The 21934-nt window shown below is 42.1% G+C and overlaps 1 protein-coding gene across 1 annotated transcript in view; it reads left to right on the forward strand.

The window, feature by feature from the left end:
- Positions 1-21934, forward strand: part of LOC139463588 (uncharacterized) — a 67637-nt gene that overhangs the window by 26116 nt on the left and 19587 nt on the right. Inside the window, exons 17-30 of the mRNA XM_071244860.1 lie at positions 303-507; positions 794-966; positions 4456-4623; positions 5909-6031; positions 6944-7092; positions 7462-7581; positions 9588-9744; positions 10146-10397; positions 11842-11945; positions 16157-16307; positions 17021-17317; positions 17753-18001; positions 18209-18457; positions 19586-20341. Coding sequence (XP_071100961.1) covers positions 303-507; positions 794-966; positions 4456-4623; positions 5909-6031; positions 6944-7092; positions 7462-7581; positions 9588-9744; positions 10146-10397; positions 11842-11945; positions 16157-16307; positions 17021-17317; positions 17753-18001; positions 18209-18457; positions 19586-20341 — 3153 coding nt within the window. The remainder of the gene's footprint in view (positions 1-302; positions 508-793; positions 967-4455; positions 4624-5908; positions 6032-6943; positions 7093-7461; positions 7582-9587; positions 9745-10145; positions 10398-11841; positions 11946-16156; positions 16308-17020; positions 17318-17752; positions 18002-18208; positions 18458-19585; positions 20342-21934) is intronic.

Below are 21934 nucleotides of genomic sequence, written 5' to 3' on the forward strand. Positions count from 1 at the left end.
TTTCTGGCCAATTCAGCAGAGGCAAATCAATAATTTGCTGTGCAGAGTTGTGCCCCTTAAGTGTGCCAGGAATCCATGAACCTGTGTTCAAATCACAGATCCCTTGTTTAAGATCCTAGGTTTCTGAGTTCCATTCCCATGTTTGTGGGTTTCACCACAGCAACATGAAACCCAACTCACTCACTAATACAGACAATGTTTTTGTATTTGCATGTTTTCATCATTGATGACTTCAAGACCACTGATAAAACTTGAATATTATCAGCTGCAGTTTAGAAAAACACTCACACACTCTTTCTCAGGTAACAGTGCGCCTAGAGTGAACGGCACGGACACCATCAGCGTGGAGGTGGGTCACTCAGTCAACCTGGAATTTGATGGGTCAGATGCAGAAGGGGACAGCTTCAAGTATGTTCTGCTGAATCAGCCGGAGTCGGGCTTCACCTTTGACCTCGACACGGGGCGAGGGTCATGGACACCAACAGATTCCACACCTGTCAAGATCAGGTCAGTTGAAGGTCGTTATCCCACAGGGTACTATGAAATGTATCCTTGGTATATTTCTGTAATACCGTAATATATCCTGGTTGAAAGTTGTAATACAAAAATGTACCATGGCCAAAATTGTAATACAGAAATGCACCCTACCCGACCACTGCATGGCACTAAGGCAACTGGGCAAATCTATCAAGCAGTTTCACCAAATCAATTTTAGTTTCATTTGTATACAGAAAAGTACTTTTATTATTATTATTTTGTTTTAGTATGACAGATATGTTTCTGTACTTTTTAGTTTAAATGCGGAGGACAGTCGTGGCATGAAGTCCCGCCTGATCAATGTGAAGGTCACTCTCTGTGAGGGATGTGTACACGGCCGCTGTGACTACCTCAGCCCCTATACAGGAGCCCAGGGCAACACGCAACACTTCAAACTGGCCGCATGTGTGTGTGAGACCGGCTGGACAGGTGGCTATTCTCTGTTCAAACAAATTGTGACGTACCGGTACTGTAGCGTTATGTAGACTGGCCACTTGTGTGTGTGTGTGTGAGGTTGGCTGGACTGGTGGCTATTCTCTGTTCAAACAAATTGTGACATACCGGTACTGTAGCGTTATGTAGACTGGGCGCTTGTGTGTGTGTGTGTGTGAGGTTGGCTGGACTGGTGGCTATTCTCTGTTCAAACAAATTGTGACATACCGGTACTGTAGCGTTATGTAGACTGGGCGCTTGTGTGTGTGTGTGTGTGAGGTTGGCTGGACTGGTGGCTATTCTCTGTTCAAACAAATTGTGACATACCGGTACTGTAGCGTTATGTAGACTGGCCGCTTGTGTGTGTGTGTGTGAGGTTGGCTGGACTGGTGGCTATTCTCTGTTCAAACAAATTGTGACATACCGGTACTGTAGCGTTATGTAGACTGGTCGCTTGTGTGTGTGTGTGTGAGGTTGGCTGGACTGGTGGCTATTCTCTGTTCAAACAAATTGTGACATACCGGTACTGTAGCGTTATGTAGACTGGCCGCTTGTGTGTGTGTGTGTGAGGTTGGCTGGACTGGTGGCTATTCTCTGTTCAAACAAATTGTGACATACTGGTACTGTAGCGTTATGTAGACTGGCCGCTTGTGTGTGTGTGTGTGAGGTTGACTGGACTGGTGGCTATTCTCTGTTCAAACAAATTGTGACATACCGGTACTGTAGCGTTATGTAGACTGGCCGCTTGTGTGTGTGTGTGTGTGAGGTTGGCTGGACTGGTGGCTATTCTCTGTTCAAACAAATTGTGACATACCGGTACTGTAGCGTTATGTAGACTGGCTGCTTGTGTGTGTGTGTGTGAGGTTGGCTGGACTGGTGGCTATTCTCTGTTCAAACAAATTGTGACATACCGGTACTGTAGCGTTATGTAGACTGGCCGCTTGTGTGTGTGTGTGTGAGACCGGCTGGACTGGTGGCTATTCTCTGTTCAAACAAATTGTGACATACCGGTACTGTAGCGTTATGTAGACTGGCCGCTTGTGTGTGTGTGTGAGGTTGACTGGACTGGTGGCTATTCTCTGTTCAAACAAATTGTGACATACCGGTACTGTAGCGTTATGTAGACTGGCTGCTTGTGTGTGTGTGTGAGGTTGGCTGGACTGGTGGCTATTCTCTGTTCAAACAAATTGTGACATACCGGTACTGTAGCGTTATGTAGACTGGCCGCTTGTGTGTGTGTGTGTGAGGTTGGCTGGACTGGTGGCTATTCTCTGTTCAAACAAATTGTGACATACCGGTACTGTAGCGTTATGTAGACTGGTCACTTGTGTGTGTGTGTGTGAGGTTGGCTGGACTGGTGGCTATTCTCTGTTCAAACAAATTGTGACATACCGGTACTGTAGCGTTATGTAGACTGGCCGCATGTGTGTGTGTGTGAGGTTGGCTGGACTGGTGGCTATTCTCTGTTCAAACAAATTGTGACATACCGGTACTGTAGCGTTATGTAGACTGGGCGCTTGTGTGTGTGTGTGTGAGGTTGACTGGACTGGTGGCTATTCTCTGTTCAAACAAATTGTGACATACCGGTACTGTAGCGTTATGTAGACTGGCCGCTTGTGTGTGTGTGTGTGAGGTTGGCTGGACTGGTGGCTATTCTCTGTTCAAACAAATTGTGACATACTGGTACTGTAGCGTTATGTAGACTGGCCGCTTGTGTGTGTGTGTGTGAGGTTGACTGGACTGGTGGCTATTCTCTGTTCAAACAAATTGTGACATACCGGTACTGTAGCGTTATGTAGACTGGCCGCTTGTGTGTGTGTGTGTGTGAGGTTGGCTGGACTGGTGGCTATTCTCTGTTCAAACAAATTGTGACATACCGGTACTGTAGCGTTATGTAGACTGGCTGCTTGTGTGTGTGTGTGTGAGGTTGGCTGGACTGGTGGCTATTCTCTGTTCAAACAAATTGTGACATACCGGTACTGTAGCGTTATGTAGACTGGCCGCTTGTGTGTGTGTGTGTGAGACCGGCTGGACTGGTGGCTATTCTCTGTTCAAACAAATTGTGACATACCGGTACTGTAGCGTTATGTAGACTGGCCGCTTGTGTGTGTGTGTGAGGTTGACTGGACTGGTGGCTATTCTCTGTTCAAACAAATTGTGACATACCGGTACTGTAGCGTTATGTAGACTGGCTGCTTGTGTGTGTGTGTGAGGTTGGCTGGACTGGTGGCTATTCTCTGTTCAAACAAATTGTGACATACCGGTACTGTAGCGTTATGTAGACTGGCCGCTTGTGTGTGTGTGTGTGAGGTTGGCTGGACTGGTGGCTATTCTCTGTTCAAACAAATTGTGACATACCGGTACTGTAGCGTTATGTAGACTGGTCACTTGTGTGTGTGTGTGTGAGGTTGGCTGGACTGGTGGCTATTCTCTGTTCAAACAAATTGTGACATACCGGTACTGTAGCGTTATGTAGACTGGCCGCATGTGTGTGTGTGTGAGGTTGGCTGGACTGGTGGCTATTCTCTGTTCAAACAAATTGTGACATACTGGTACTGTAGCGTTATGTAGACTGGCCGCTTGTGTGTGTGTGAGATCGGCTGGACTGGCAGCCATTCTCAAGGGCACTGATCGCATTCATAGGTTATTCTATGTATACCAGTAATATATCAGCATTATTCTTAAGACCAGTGGTTTGACTGGTTCAGACTTGATGACTTACAGGCTATCATTATGCAATTGAATTTTGCTGACTGGGGCATTTTTTGTATGGTATTGTGCTTCTTAAATTGATAAACATGTGCACTACCTCCATGGTCTAGTGGATAGAGCATCTGTCCAGAGAGTGAAAGGTTGGTGGTTTGATCACCGGCTGTGTCAAACGAAAAGACGATAAAAATGGTACTTGTTGTTACCCTGCCTGGCGTGAATGACACAATGCAAGGACTGTCTGGCTTGAAATCAGTATGCATATGTCTGGACTAGTGGACTGCCTCCATGGTCTAGTGGTAGAGCGTCTGCCAGAGAAGCAGAAGGTCCAGGGTTTGATCCGCGACTGCATCATAACAATAGAAGTTAAAAGATTGTACTTGCTGTTACGCTGCCTGGCACTCAACATTAAAGGACTAAAACATTGACTGGTTAGCTCGGAGTCAGTATACTGTGTCTGAGTGGGGTATTTATGTTAAACTGCGTCATGGTATCTCCGTGGCCTAGCACTATTAAATCAGCATCATTCTTGACTAGTACAAACAGCCGCACACATACACACATGTACATGCACGTTGCATTATAAGTGGAATATTTTGGGATGTGACGTTTCACCTCACGTCACCTGGACTAGGACAAGCATCCACACATACACACATGCATTCATGTCAGGATATGAGTTATATAATTTGAATGAAACCACACCTCACCTGATGAACATGATATATTTGGTTGTTATTCAGTATTTGCCTATGAGCTTTGTCAAATGTTGTGCAGGAAGCACCTGTTCAGAAGACTATGATGGGTGTATGAGTGGACCATGTGGGGAGGGGCGGACCTGTACAGACGAGGCTCCAATGGTCCACGCTAACACTGGGCGGGGCTACACATGCTCCTCTTGTCCCATTGGCTACTACAGTGAACCGGGCGATGTTAAATGTCAAGGTCAGTTTTGGTATACAGTACTGAAAAATTATTTTGACTAAATGGAAATCATAGGAGTTTGTTCTTAATAGGCCATTCTATATTTCAGGGCTGGTAGGGTAGCACAGTGGTTAAAGCATTGGCTTGTCACAACAACAAAAAACAGTGTTTAATTCCAAAATGTGTGAAACCTCATGGTGTTACATCCCTAAATTTTGTATTGAATGTAGCTCATGCCAAATTTACAAACAGAAACTCACACTATGAAAATGCAATTTTCATGGTTTTCTGCGTTTTTTTAAGTTAAATTATTTGTTGGAGTCAGAGTGAAAAATGAAGAGTGTGTCAGATGTTAACAATTTCTATTTTACATTAGAGTGGGAGAGTGAGTTTTGTTTAACGTCACTTTAACAGTATTTCAGTGTCACAGCTTGTCGGCTTGATGTGTAGGGCTGGCTATCGATACAGGTCATAGAGATTAATAATCGTTAAGTAAATATTTATCAATTATCAATAAATATCGGAGAAGTAACTTTGAGCAAATATGCAAAAGAGTCTGAAAGAAATCAACTCACTTCATGCCACTTCATGCCACACATTTACCGTTTGTGAAGAACGATAAACTTGGAACTTTAAAAACTTATTATTGGAAGTAGTAACATGCTTAACATTTGTTTAATAATGACAACATTGGTGTATAATAGTAACTTTATTGATAATTTATAACAATAATGGCTCTAGTCGTGGCAACTTCCAAACTTTCGGGAAGTTGTATTCTATCGGACCGTCACTCAGGCGATGTTTCGGACAGATCAGGATCTGAAAGTGTATCCCGTGGATAAGCCGACCCCTTTCTACAGAATCTTTTTTCTGGTCCTCAAAATTCATCTTATATGCGGTCATATACGGTATATGCATGGATTACTTCGTGGACATTTGAGTATTAACAAAAACAGTTGCTTTCCTTCTTTGGCAGTTGGCATGATTGGCAAAATCAAGTTTCGGTTAATTTAGATTATTTCATCACAATTGTTTATGTAAGATATAAACACAATATATGACACAATTTTCATATCAATAATTGTTTTTAGCCAGCCCTATTGATGTGGCAGGAAAGTGATGTAGGTCTTAGATGCTGACCTCTTTGGTGTTTGCTGACAAAGGTGTTTTCTGACAAAGAATATTAAAATGACTGGTGCAAATCTGGGATTCCATCCAGTGATCATAGGTTCCTGGTATGCCTAAGGGACGCAATTTGATGACTTGACCACAGTCATGAAGTAATGCGTCCTGTAATGTGTTCCAGATGTGAACGAGTGCCTGGCTGGAGATGGCTGCCCTGGCAACTCTGTCTGTTACAACACCAAGGGCTCCTTCACATGCGCCTGTCTGAGTGGGTATCGGAAAAACTCCCAGGGAAAGTGTGTTGGTAGGTACCTGCTGAGATCGATGTTGGAAAAACTCGGAAATTGGGTTCGCGGTATTTGCTAAAATCGATGTTGGAAAACTCGGAAATTGGGTTGTATTTGCTGAGATCGATGTTGGAAAACTCGGAAATTGGGTTGGCGTTATTTGTTAAGATCGATGGTGGAAAAACTCAGAAAAAAGGTTTCCGGTATTAATAAGATCGATGGTGGAAAAACTTGGGCCAGCAGTATCTGTTGAGATTGCGTACACTAAAATATAGAAATTTTGTTTATGGCATTTTCAATATAGATGTCACAAAGAGGTGTAAGTCACAGGCAGGCAGCAGTGTTCAAGCTATCTCATGCTCGCATGTGATATTAGAGTCTGGGCCAGACGAACCAGTGGTTTATATAATGAACACACAATGACATGCAATCAACCCAACCAATCCATTTTAGTCAACTTTTGGACTGCCTGTGTGGTCTTCTAGATAGAGTGACTGCCAAGAGGGTGGAAGGTTGGTGGTCTGAACTTCTGGCTACATCATACCAATGAAGGTACTTGATATTGTTAAACCCTTATAACAGGAATAAGTCAGGACTGGTACAAGCAGCTGCACACACATGTGCATGCGCATCGCTATATGAGTTCAGTAATCTTGAACACAATCTTAAACCCAAATTCACCCCACCGAGTTGACTTGATAAACATGAGATGCTCAGGGACCCATGCAAACCCAGCATCCCATGGTCACCCACTCATCCCCCCAGAGTTCCACAAAATGGAGGTCCAACAACTGGTAGTCCAGGTCATGTAATTTGTGTACCCCCCTACATGTGTAATTCATTGTCCTATGTTGTATTAAAGCTCTAGGAACCTACAAGCTTATTCATTTCCTTTGGAAGCTACTGTATCTTGTACTACTTTCCTGCAGACATAGATGAATGTACCGAACATCGATACAACTGCAGCCAAACCTGTGTCAACACAGGCGGAGGGTACCACTGTGACTGCCTCTCAGGGTTTGCGCTGAGCACTGATGGAAAAACCTGCACACAGATGCAAGGTGAGTCTCTCAGCCAGGTAAACGTGCACACAAGTTCAAGAAGGGTTTCTTAGACTAAAAAAATAATTCCCTGCAAGTTGATTTATGTCAAGAAATAACCAAAGTGGCCAAGTTGTCTTCCAGTTAGGAGGGCAGTGGGGTAGCCTAGCGGTTAAAGTATTCTCTCTCCGTGCCAAGGCCCTGGGTTTGATTCCCCACATGGGTACAATGTATGAATCCCATTTCTGGTGTACACTGCCTTGATATTGCTGGAATATTGCTGAAAGTGGTATAAACCATCCTCACTCACCCGATTGAAGTAGGATAAGTAGATTTTGATCATTAACTTGTGATGAACATTCTAATAATGCTGCCATGACTATGACACACATCTGCTTCACTTTCAGTGCCGAGTTCTTGCTTTACATTCGGCTGTGCCCATCTATGTGCTCTCAATGAAGACAACAGCCCCCAGTGTTACTGCCAGGCTGGGTTCAAACTTGGACCTGATGGAAAGACATGCTCAGGTATAATAGTTCAAGACATACAATATGCATGCATGCAAGAGGCACAGCGCGCTTATCATTGAAATGATAAATCTGCCTGAAAGGGACTAACAACCGTCTGCAAAGACCTCATCACATGCCCAAGCCGTGTCCAATGTTTGCATGTGTGCGGTTTTTTTTATGCTGATGGTCAATTTATGGTCAATTGGAGTGATATAACATCAAATTGCTTCAGTGTCAAGATCAATATGTTTTGTCGTCATCCATTGTTCATGACATCGTCAGAGCTATAGGCTGATTCACTGAAGTGTCTGACATTTCATCCGTTTTATTTCATACATTTTCCTTCATTTCCTGTATTCAAATGGCAATGATTATGCAGAGATGCTGATCAGAATACTTTTTTAAGTACAGGCAAATGAATGCCAGCAAGATATAGTTTATGTCCATTTCCTAAGGTCCATGGAAAGTGTGTTGGAAACATAAAATTGTTGCTAAATGTTGTTTCATATTTTCTTTCGGCCATTGGGTTTTTCCCTTCCCATGATGTTTACAATTTCAACCAAACTCTCACCCTCATGTTTTATCCTTTACAAGTATGACCTGCTCAAAACCCAAACTTACAGATTATCTGTCCCTTGCGAATGTGTTGGAGCACTCAGTCGCTTCTACATGAGGTGGTGAAATGGGGTTTAACGTTGCGTCCAAGATTATTGCACTTATATATGTGGCTGCTTGTACTTGCCCGGACTGATGCCAATTTACAGTGCTAGCTCACTGAGATACCATGCCGCAGTTTAACATGAATACCCCACTCAGACACAGTATACTCAGAGCCCACCAGCCTTTGTTTTACCCCCTTCATGCCGAGCGCCAGACAGGGTAACCACAAGTACCATCTTTTAACGTCTTTCGGTATGACACGGTCCGGGTGGGCGCTCTACCACTAGACCACAAAGGTGGTCCCTGTCCATTGTGAATGAATGCAAGGCTCAGTGCTTCCACCCTTACCTCTGCTTGGGTGAGTGAGTGAGTGAGTGAGTTGGTTTAACGCCGCTTTTAACAGTATTCCAGTTATATCACGGCGTGTCAGCTTAATGTGGGAGGAAAGCCCGAAGTGATGCAGGTCTCAGACGTTTACCACTTCGGTGAAACCCACGAGCACGGGTATGGTGCTGACAAACCTAGAAACATAATCGGGGCGAACCGGGATTCGAACCCACAATCATAGGTTTCTGGCGTGCCCAAGGGACGCAACTCTGCACAGCGAATCGCGGCGCCCTAGACGACTGGGCCACCCGTGCCCCCACCTCTGCTTGGGACAGATTGTCCTTTAATTAAGAAATAAACGACTTGTGGTTGTTGTTTATCATACAATAAAACACTGCCGGGAGAATGAACCATTCAGGCGCAAGAGTGATTTATTCTCCCTGCAGTGTTTTTTTGTACGACAAAAAAAATGACCACTACTCATTTGTTTCTTATATGAGATATCAACATTATGTACAGACTCTTTAAGGATGTTGATAAAATGTGCAAGCTTTCAAAATAGTTACCTTAGTTTTGATAATGATGATCCTGAATGGAATCTGACCTTGGAAATGTTGTACAAGTCCATTTTATGAACAGGTTGTTATGTTTGGTATTTCCCGCATATTCTCATAATCCTCACCTCGATTAACTGTACCCTTTGTCATATCTCTCCTATTTTTGGATGTGATAGTTAAGCCACTGCGTTTATCTATGTATCCCAGCTACATCTATGGAGAACAACTCACTAGACACTTCCCTCTAAATAAATAACGTAACATATGACATCATCAAGTTGCGAGCGCATATTCAAATCTCTTGAAATGACGTCATGATAGAACAATGTTTTATTTTTTAAATAAACCATGCTTCGTTCTTCATTGTTCTTTAGGATTTTGTATGAATGCTTTGGCTGTGAATGATCGAGTGAGTGAAATTTTAAATCGTGAAATAAACCATGCTTCGTTCATCATTGCTCTTTGGGATTTATCGCATAGCTTGTTGGTTATTCCCTATTTTCGTCCCTGTGTTTGCTAGACATGAACGAGTGTTGGATGAGTCTGTGTTCCCAGACCTGTCTCAACACTGATGGTGGCTACACCTGCTCCTGCTACCAAGGGTTCTACCTGGATGATGATGGTTATTCTTGTACAGGTAAGTCTAATCATCACCGGAAACTAGAATACTTTATGTGAGAGGTAACAGGTCCTTTCATGAAAACAGAGCACTTAATATGAGGAGAAACATGCCTCTCTGAGAGTTTATTGCAAGGTCTGGTCCTCTCTAGAAGCCAGAGCACTTTATGTGAGGAGAAACAGGCCTCTCTGAGAGTTTTTTGCAAGGTCTGGTCCTCTCAAGAACCAGAGCACTTTATGTGAGGAGAAACAGGTCTCTCTGAGAGTTTCTTGCAAGGTCTGGTCATCTCTTAAACCAGAGCACTTTATACGAGGAGGGGCAAGTTCTGGGATTTTACTTGCTTCTCTGAGAGTTTCTACCAAGGTCTAATACTGCTATACAAACCCATGTCCTAAATACTGGTTCAAAATCTATTTCAGAATGCCCTTTCCCATTTTGGGGTCCATCTTGCAACAATACATGTGAATGTAAAGGGCACGCCACCAACTGTGATCCTGTTCATGGATGTGTGTGTGTCGAGGGGTGGACTGGTGTCAACTGTGCAGTCAACATCAACGAGTGTGGGCTCGACCCCAGCATATGCAGCAGTCAGCAGACATGTGTTGACACCCCAGGGTCCTACCAGTGCAGGTGCCCCGCAGGATTCAGGAAGCAGGGACTGGAGTGTATTGGTATTTAATGCTTAAGATTTTGCATGAATGCCTTTGCCTAGTTTACGGAGATTGTTCGAGCTTTTAAATATCAGTGAGTGAGTGAGTGAGACAGTTTGATTTTACGCTGCTTTTAGCAATATTCCAGCAATATCACGGCGGGGGTCACCAGAAATGGGCTTCACACATTGTACACATTTCGGGAATCGAACCCGGGTCTTCGACGTGGCAATCGAACGCTTTAACCACTAGGCTACCCAACCACCCCTTTTAAGTATCAAAACTAATACTCAGATACTTGAAAGCTCCAAGTCTCCATAAATTAGGCAAAGAAATAGAAATCAGATGGATCCCTGCCCACGTCAGAGTGTTTGGTTGGTAATGAACACGCCGACAAAGCAGCTAAATCGCTACTACAATTAAAAGACGTAAGCTTCAACTTTCCAATATCTAAAAATGAAATTAAACATATCACTTTGGAAAAAATCTTCCCAAAGTGGCAAAACAACTATCAGAAATCAAACTTCAGCTAAAACACCTGCTTCAAAAGCCACTCAAGAAATTTTTTATCCATCATAAAACAAATGAGATCGACAGGGCAATAACCAAATTACAAATTGGCCACACTAAACTAAACTCACACCTACTCTAAATTAAAAACATCAAACGGGTAAATGTCCACTTTGCAACCAAATAGAAACTCCTGAACACGTAATACTACATTGCACACATTACCAACAACACAGAACAACACTCTAATCCATACTGAACTACAACAATCAAATGAAACTAGCAACTCTATAACTTACAAAATAACTTACAAACCTATAAGGCAGTAGGCATTTATCTAATCAAAACAGGCCTATTTCGGGCCGCATTTAAAAGGACACATAAACAAAAACCGACAACAAACAAACTATAAAACATAAATCATAAATCTTTAAAAACACACTACCACACAACATCACAAACTCCTTTAATTCCCCTACCTTTTGAGTGTGGCATATTTCAAAATTCCAAATTTCGCCAAAATTAATTAGGCAACCATAAACCCCCTCCAGGTTGCTTTACCTTTCTTACATGCCCTTCTCGACCACATCAATAAATGGCCTGGTGGGCCTGTGAGGGAAATGCGCATATGTCGGAAAGCGCACGTTAAATCACCAGTAGTAAGTATGTAAAGTTTTGCATCAGGCATATAGCGACAAGAACAAGATTGGGAACCAAAGAACACATCAATGTATTAAAGTAATATATACTGAACAAAAATAGTTAGGGATTATAAATATTTTGGGGTATTAAACAGTTATATTGACGCAAAAGAGTTTTAATAGTATAAAAAAGAAGATGCATCCTTCATGATGAAGCAGTTTTTTTAAGAACCCGGTTAAGAAACCGGTGGCTATGTAAATTTGATCATTGTAAGCTGCCATGACTCAAAGAATGATTCACTCCTTCAATGCAGATATCAATGAATGTGAAGCTATGTCCAGCCCCTGCCAGTCCAACTTCCTGTGCCTGAACACAGCAGGATCCTTCAGCTGTCACTGTCAGGAGGGCTACACAGAGGTTGGGCATCAATGTCATGGTAAGCAGCTGGTGAATGTGTCTAGGTAAGCAGCTGACGAATGTGTCAAGGTAAGCAGCTGGTGAATGTGTCTAGGTAAGCAGCTGACGAATGTGTCAAGGTAAGCAGCTGGTGAATGTGTCTAGGTAAGCAGCTGACAAATGTGTCAAGGTAAGCAGCTGACGAATGTGTCAAGGTAAGCAGCTGGTGAATGTGTCTAGGTAAGCAGCTGATGAATGTGTCTAGGTAAGCAGCTGACGAATGTGTCAAGGTAAGCAGCTGGTGAATATGTCAAGGTAAGCAGCTGGTGAATGTGTCTAGGTAAGCAGCTGACGAATGTGTCTAGGTAAGCAGCTGACAAATGTGTCAAGGTAAGCAGCTGACGAATGTGTCTAGGTAAGCAGCTGATGAATGTGTCTAGGTAAGCAGCTGATGAATGTGTCTAGGTAAGCAGCTGACGAATGTGTCAAGGCAAGCAGCTGGCACGTAATGTCTAGGTAAGCAGTTTATGAATGTGTCAAGGCCAGCAGCTTGCATGAAATGTCTAGGTAAGCAGATGACAGAAAGTGTCTAGGTGGGCAGGTGACTGAAAGTGTCTAGGTTAGCAGGTGTCAGAAAGTGTCTAGGTAAGCAGAAACTGTCTAGGTAAGCAGGTGACAAAATGTCTAGGTAAGCAAGTGACAGAAAGTGTCTAGGTAAGCAGGTGACAGAAAGTGTCCATATAAGCAGGTGACAGAAACTGTCTAGGTAAGCAGGTGACAGAAACTGTCTAGGTAAGCAGGTGTCAGAAAGTGTCTAGGTTAGCAGGTGTCAGAAAGTGTCTTGGTTAGCAGGTGTCAGAAAGTGTCTTGGTTAGCAGGTGTCAGAAAGTGTCCAGGTAAGCAGGTGTCAGAAAGTATCTAGGTAAGCAGGTGACAGAAAGTGTCTAGGTTAGCAGGTGTCAGAAAGTGTCCAGGTAAGTAGGTGACAGAAAGTGTCTAGGTAAGCAGGTGACAGAAGATTATCATTTATTCCATGCAAAACATAAGTCTGGAGCAGAATCATAGCACAGAATTTAGCAGTTTTGGATAAGACCTGCTTAACATGATATCTGAGCTAATAGGCATATATGATTAGTCATGATGAGTGTAATGGTTTGTAACCATGATGTGTACAAGTGAGCACAACACGCGTAGGTAAAACAAGTCCAAAGTCAGCACAGAAACAAGAACAACTGAAACATGTGGATAAATCACACTGTGTCTGAAGGACAGCGATTCATTAGGCCACACACTTTGACTTGCTGTATTTTACAGATGTTTTACTCTGTCAGTAGGTGGGGGGATACAAAGAAGGAAATTTAATTATATTTTTAGTTTTCTCCTCCACTACAGGTCGGGTGGTATAAAAAAATAATAAATGGTTTAATGTGGGAGGAGAGCTGCAACACAGCTGTTACTTTAAGTAATGCAGGGGCAGTCAGGTAGCCTAGTGGTTAAAACGTTCGCTCGTCATACCGAAGACCCGGGTTTGATTCCCGAAATGGGTACAATGTATGAAGCCCATTTCTGGTGTCCCCCACCGTGATATTGCTGGAATATTGCTAAAGGGGCGTTAAACCATACTCACTCATTCAATTACGCAATGCAAACCTGATCAGTCAAGCGTGAATACTATCGTGCATCTGGGCATTCTATCAATTTCTGGAACAACAACTAACTTTATTTTGATTCCCATGTTTAATATTTGTCAACTTCAGTGGGTCCCGGTTTACAAAATATTTTTGGGTGCAATATGCTATCAGCTTATCGGCAGCAAGAAAAAAAAGCTAATTCTGGAGAGAGATTTTCATTTCCACAACATTTACAGTCCGCAGATCCATAAAGCAAGTTAAAAAGTGGGGCCTAAGGATCAATTAACAGGCTGACCACACATTTTGCAGCATTGAAGTCTTTCAGTCTAGATGTTCAGTTTTCTGTCTAGATAAGGGGTGGCCAGTAAGGGTGGCATTGATCTGGGACTGTGACATTGATTTGTATCAGCTGATATACTGCTTGAACGAGGGTCATGAGAAAGCTATGTCAGTCACACTGAACTGGGTCAGTGCAGAACAGTAACCTAATTGGCAAACTAGGTCAGGATGAATCAGTGCTGTCAGAAAGTAATCTGTCCCCAGATTCTCTGTACTCAAAAACAATCCATATTAATAACTGATTTGAAATTCATATTTCATTTGCATTTTTATGAAGAAATAAAGGTGAACAAAATAAAATTCCTATTTCATTTGCATTTTTATGAAGAAATATTGTTATTTCCCCTTGATAAATCCGTAAGGGCACGCCAGTTCAGTAACAAACCACACTACAAAGACAACCATATCAGTAATTTGAACACGATTCAAATATTTAATCACACTTGCTGCTACTGGCATGACGACCCGTGAATATGCTGGTTACAATGAGTCTTCAGCAACCCATGCTCGCCGTAAAAGGCGTCTATGCTTGTCATAAGAGGCAACTAACAGGATCGGGTGGTCAGGCTCACTGACATGGTTGATGTATGTCATCGTATCCCAATTGTGTTGATTGATGCTCATGATGTCAATCACTGGTTTGTCTGGTCCAGACTAGATTATTGACAGACCACCATCATATAGCTTGAATAATGCTGAGTGCAGCGTTAAACAATAAATAAATATACCTGCAAAACTGTCATATTCTTAATAAATATATAAATTTAAAACTTAAAATCTTTTCCACCTCCATTCTGAAAGTCACTTTGATGAGAATGTAATATCTGATTTTGTTTTAGAGTTTTATGAAGAAGATATTCATGTTTGCTATAAGTATATGTACATACAAAATATCACTGATACCGATATCACTTATCCCTGTGACTGTGACGATTGAAAAAAAGGAACAAGGTCTCGGAACCAACTTGGACATGATTTCTACAGTAATATGCCACACGTCAACATTTCGATATTTTATTAGCTTCATCTAAGTGTCCTGACACCCGACAGTACCATTTCTTGACCATGTACACAACACGTGGTGTTGGAGGAGTACAGAGTTGTCCCCTAGTTAAACACTGGAGTCCATCAATCCACTCCTGAGTACTCATGGACCCATCCCAGCCCTACTTCTCTTGTTATTGAGATACCATGTTTATGAAGTTGAAGTAGTCACGGAAATAAACAGCAACAGATTTTGTCCTTTTTTGCCAAAGGGGAGCTCATTCATTATTATGATTTCAATATAACAATAACCATAACTGGGGAAATTACGTTGAAGAAGAAAATATTTTACAGGAGTGGCCCACACTAGATATTAGTGACTCCGATATTTTCTAAGTTCAATGAAAAACGCTATAGTATATGCAACAGCCTCATGTCAATGGAAAATCGCACAATGCACAAAATATCAATGGACACTATGATGTAGTGTATCATAAAACATGACAACAGAAGATATTTGTATGACATGTTTTACACTACGGAAAACATGTGAAGATCCGAGTTAGAATAGGTTTTCAGCAACCAATGCTTGTCGTAAGAGGCGACTAATGGTTTCAGGTGGTCAGGCTCGCTGACTTGGTTGATGCATGTCATTGAATCCCAATTCCGTGGATCGATGCTCATGATGTCAATCACTGGTTGGTCTGGTCTATACTCGATTATTTACAGATCACTGTCATGTAGCTGGAATATTGCTGTGCAGCATTAAACAACAAACAAATAAACAAAACATTACAGACATCATCACATACTCTCTACGCATTTCAAATGAATGGTGACAGACTTTTCAAATTATTTTTTCAAAATTTATTCATTTCTAATATGCATTTATTTATATCAATAAACAAAACTTTAAGGAATTTTACAATCTGTTTGAGCCCTGAGACATTTAATTTTATGGAGGCATACATGACATTTTGTAATACATGTATTAAAGAATAAAATAATTTACAATGATATATAATTTGTATAGCGTTTTCAACATCTTTGTTTATATATATTTGATTAAAACATTCAAAACCAAAAAAACATGTTTCACAAATACTATTGACAACTGTCAAATGCCAACAAGTCAAATGATGCAGATTTGCAGATATATGTCATATCAATACATGATATGTTCTGGGCATCAATATTGTCAATGAATTTTTCTTTTTTTATTGATTCCACCTACTGAACCATTCATCAAAACGATCTGTGTTATATAAAATATATAAGTCATCTGTTGTTTCCTACCTAGATATTGATGAGTGCACAAATGGCCTATCCAGCTGTGAGCAGTTGTGTGTCAACGTACCTGGGACCTACAACTGCATGTGTCACTATGGTTACGAACTGAGCGATGACCGGAAAACGTGTGACAAGTCTGGTATGTCAAAAATTATTGCCTTATTTATTATGACACAAAATGAACAGTGAATAAATGATACTTGAAAGATTATTCTTAAAATTACTATGTGTTTATCAAACATTGATGGTTTGAAGTTTTATAAAACTTTGTTACCTAACATTATTTTGGTCATAAATTAGACCAAGTTCAGAAATTTAATACAACCTCTGCCAACACCAGACCCTTGACTAATCCAGGCCTCGGTCAACACCAAACACTTGACTAATCCAGGTCTCTGTCCACATCCAATCTCTTGACTAATCCAGACTCTGCCAACACCAAACTCTTGACTAATCTAGACTGTGCCAACACCAAACTCTTGACTAATACAGAACCTGTCAACACCAAACTCTTGACTAATCCAGACCCTGTCAACACCAAACTCTTGACTAATCCAGACTGTGTCAACACCAAACTCTTGACTAATCAAGACCCTGTCAACACCAACCCTTGACAAATCCAGTCTCTGTGCACACCAAACTCTTGACTATTCCAGGCTTTGTCAAAACAAAATTCTTGAATAATCTAGATGTACCTCACACTGGGCTGGCTGTTAACTCTTAACATTGTATCTTATTATTCATTTGAAAACTACTATCAATGTGGGACCAGTCATAATATGAATTGCTGTGCAATATTAAGCAATATGCACCCTCCCTAAAGCCATTCCTTTGAAACTCTCACTATTTCAGTAGCAGCGTCATGTGTGGTGGCAGTGGGTGTTGGCTGCAGCCATTACTGTGTGACGGAGCACAACCAGCCCCGGTGTGGATGTAACCGAGGATATTCCTTGGCAACCGATAGGAAGACATGTCTAGGTAATGTAGGATGTAACCGAGGATATTCCCTGGCAACCGATGGAAAGACATGTCTAGGTAATGTAGGATGTAACCGAGGATACGCCCTGGCAGCTGATGGGAAGACATGTCTAGGTAATGTAGGATGTAACCGAGGATACGCCCTGGCAGCTGATAGGAAGACATGTCTAGGTAATGTATGATGTAACCGAGGACATGCCCTGGCAGCTGATAGGAAGACATGTCTAGGTAATGTAGGATGAAACTGAGGACACGCCCTGGCAGCTGATAGGAAGACATGTCGAGGTAATGTAGGATGTAACCGAGGATACGCCCTGGCAGCTGATAGGAAGACATGACTAGGTAATGTAGGATGTTACCGAGGATACGCCCTGGCAGCCGATGGGAAGACATGTCTAGGTAATATAGGATGGAACCGAGGATATGCCCTGGCAGCTGATGGGAAGACATGTCTAGGTAATGTAGGATGTAGCCGAGGATACACCCTGGCAGCCAATGGGACGACATGTCTAGGTAATGTAGGATGTAACCGAGGATACGCCCTGGCAGCTGATAGGAAGACATGTCTAGGTAATGTAGGATGAAACTGAGGACACGCCCTGGCAGCTGATAGGAAGACATGTCGAGGTAATGTAGGATGTAACCGAGGATACGCCCTGGCAGCTGATGGGAAGACATGTCTAGGTAATGTAGGATGTAACCGAGGATACGCCCTGGCAGCTGATAGGAAGACATGTCTAGTTAATGTAGGATGTAACCGAGGATACACCCTGGCAGCCGATGGGAAGACATGTCTAGGTAATATAGGATGTAACCGAGGATACGCCCTGGCAGCTGATGGGAACACATGTCTAGGTAATGTAAGATGTAACCGAGGATACGCCCTGGCAGCTGATAGGAAGACATGTCTAGGTAATGTAGGATGTAACCGAGGATACGCCCTGGCAGCTGATAGGAAGACATGTCTAGGTAATGTAGGATGAAACTGAGGACAAACCCTGGCAGCTGATGGGAAGACATGTCTAGGTAATGTATGATTTAAATGAGGATATGCCCTGGCAGCCGATGGGAAGACATGTCAAGGTAATGCAGGATGGAACCGAGGATATGCCCTGTCAGCCGATGGGAAGACATGTCTAGGTAATGTAGGATGTAACCGAGGATATGCCCTGTCAGCCGATGGGAAGACATGTCTAGGTAATGTAGGATGTAACCGAGGATATGCCCTGGCAGCCGATGGGAAGACATGTCTAGGTAATATAGGATGGAACCGAGGATATGCCCTGGCAGCTGATGGGAAGACATGTCTAGGTAATGTAGGATGTAACCGAGGATATGCCCTAGCAGCCGATGGGAAGACATGTCTAAGTATTGTAGGATGTAAATGAGGATACACCCTAGCAGCCGATGGGAAGACATGTCTAGGTAATGTAGGATGTAACCGAGGATACGCCCTAGCAGCCGATGGGAAGACATGTCTAAGTAATGTAGGATGTAAATGAGGATACACCCTAGCAGCCAATGGGAAGACATGTCTAGGTAATGTAGGATGTAACCGAGGTTATGCCCTGCCAGCGATGGGAAGACATGTCTAGTTAATGTAGGATGTAACCGAGGATACGCCCTGGCAGCCGATGGGAAGACATGTCTAGTTAATGTAGGATGTAACCGAGGATATGCCCTGGCAGCAATCAATCTCATCAAAAATATTTCTTAGTTCTGGGAACATCCATATAGAGGTCACATCTGAACTTTGACCATCCAATAAAATGACCAACAAGAAATCCACATAAGCCGATCAGTAAGCAGCTTTCCTGAGCTATACAGCACTAGTATCAAACTGGTGACTTCCATTCCAGACTTTGCTTTGAAAAATATTTTTAAAAAGTTCTCGATTCAAAATTTGAAAATTCAACAAAAGAACATTTTATTAGATGGCAGTATTTCCCTCCTTTCAAATGTTTATCCCATTGAAGTGAGAGACGATGATATTGACGGATTCAGTCATACAGCCCATAACTGTCATTCAGAACCCTGTGTTTTATTACCTTTTCCAGGTTACATGATTAGAAAACACATTCTGACTGTCACTTTCCAGATCTGGTATGCTCTGTTTGGTTTGTTGAAAGGTCATGACTTGACCCGTAATGGGATATTTGTTTAGCGGCAGCGAGAACTAAGATCTGATTGTAATGTGATTGCTACCTTATGCAAAATTGCGTTCACAAGACATCAAGTTGATTTGGCCACTTTATATGGAATGAAAACTGTGTAACAATTGAAATGAATGAGACAATCTGCTTGAGGCAAAAATTATTATGCTGAATGAGAATTACTCAAAGTGATGCATCTATAGAAATGCATTTATGATCAATACTATTACATAGTCCACCTCCGACACCATCAACCATGTTACATGCAACATTTTTCCTGTTCCAGACATCAACAAGTGCACCTCCAACACCATCAACCATGTTACATGCAACATTTTTCCTGTTCCAGTCATCAACAAGTGCACCTCCAACACCATCAACCATGTTACATGCAACATTTCACCTGTTCCAGACATCAACAAGTGCACCTCCAACACCATCAACCATGTTACATGCAACATTTCACCTGTTCCAGACATCAACGAGTGCATCTCCAACACCATCAACCATGTTACATGCAACATTTCACCTGTTCCAGACATCAACGAGTGCATCTCCAACACCATCAACCATGTTACGTGCAACATTTCACCTGTTCCAGACATCAACAAGTGCACCTCCAACACCATCAACCATGTTACATGCAACATTTCACCTGTTCCAGACATCAACAAGTGCACCTCCAACACCATCAACCATGTTACATGCAACATTTCACCTGTTCCAGACATCAACAAGTGCACCTCCAACACCATCAACCATGTTACATGCAACATTTCACCTGTTCCAGACATCAACGAGTGCACCTCCAACACCATCAACCATGTTACATGTAACATTTCACCTGTTCCAGACATCAACGAGTGCACCTCCAACACCATCAACCATGTTACATGCAACATTTCACCTGTTCCAGACATCAACGAGTGCACCTCCAACTCCAGTAACCAGTGCAGCCATGAGTGTGAGAACATCCCGGGCGCCTACAGATGTTCATGTCCCCCAGGGATGTCGCTGCAGAATGATGAGCGGATATGTGCAGGTACTGCATCAGATGAATTAAGCCATTCCGGGGGATTCCAGGGCAGAATAGGCCCATAGCTCCCATCCTTAGCAGCAGGGAAGATATAGAATGTGACTTTCCTTCTTGACCAAAGCCTGACACTACATTTCTCTCAGTCTAGGGAGATTTAAAGGCAAAAGCCCATGGCAATTCCAAGGCTAATAGTACATGTTCTTTAAGCAAAAGGGATGACTAATTGACAGTGAGATCATGGTCTGTGGTTGTAGCCCCTTGTTTGATGCCTGAGTCTGGTAACATTCCTTTCGGGGGATTCCAAGGCTAATAGTACACATTCTTTAAGCAAAAGGGATGACTACATTGAGATCACGCTCTGAGATTTTAGCCTTTAGTTTGATGCCTAAGTCTAGTAACATTCCTTTCGGTCAAGTAAGATTAAGAGACACAATGCCTTGGGGATTCTGAGACAGAATCAGGTTTATAGTATCAGTTAGAAGGGATGACTACCGTGTCTCAGGATCACAGTCTGTGATTTAGACCCTGAAGCCTGAGTCTAGTAAAAATATTTCTCATAAGATGAGTAGATACTTGTCACAGAACCTATTTGTCACAGACGGGTCCGATCAGATGGTTTATTTTGTGATTACAGTAAATTACATTTATAACGAACTGTTCATATAATGAACTGCTTTTGGTCACGACCATTTGCTGTATATTTTAGTCGAAATGCTTATTATGAAATATGTAACAAACTAATATTCGTGGTCCCTTTGGGTTTTTTATAACTGTAGTTTACTGTAGTTTGATGTGTCATAATATTATTGAGATATCAACTCATTATGTGAACAGTGAAAATGGCAAACAAAGTGGCAAGGTCATATTTAGCACTGTGATAATGGCAGACAAAGTGGCGAGGTCATATTTAGTACTGTGTGATAATGGCAGACAAAGTGGCGTGGCCATATTAAGTACTGTGGTAATGACAAAGTGACAAGGTCATATTTAGTACTGTGATAATGGCAAAGTGGCGAGGTCATATTTAGTACTGTGGTAATGGCAAAGTGACAGGGTCAAATTTAGTACTGTGGTAATGGCAAAGTGACAAGGTCATATTTAGTACTGTGGTAATGGCCGACAAAGTGGCAAGGTCATATTTAGTACTGTGGTAATGGCAAAGTGACAAGGTCATATTTAGTACTGTGGTAATGGCAGACAAAGAGGCAAGGTCATATTTAGTACTGTGGTAATGGCAAAGTGACAAGGTCATATTTAGTACTGTGGTAATAGCAAAGTGACAAGGTCTTATTTAGTACTGTGGTAATGGCAAAGTGACAAGGTCATATTTAGTACTGTGGTAATGGCAGACAAAGTGGCAAGGTCATATTTAGTACTGTGGTAATGACAAAGTGACAAGGTCATATTTAAAACTGTGATGATGGCAAACAAGGTGACAAGGTCATATTTAGTACTGTGGTAATGGCAAAGTGACAAGGTTATATTTAGTACTGTGGTAATGGTTAACAAAGTGACAAGGTCATATTTAGTACTGTGATAATGGCCGACAAAGTGACAAGGTCATATTTAAAACTGTGATGATGGCAAACAAGGTGACAA

This window comes from Haliotis cracherodii, unplaced genomic scaffold, assembly GCF_022045235.1.
Source record: "Haliotis cracherodii isolate W230 unplaced genomic scaffold, xgHalCrac1.p SCAF_16, whole genome shotgun sequence".
In the NCBI taxonomy this organism is placed as follows: domain Eukaryota; kingdom Metazoa; phylum Mollusca; class Gastropoda; order Lepetellida; family Haliotidae; genus Haliotis; species Haliotis cracherodii.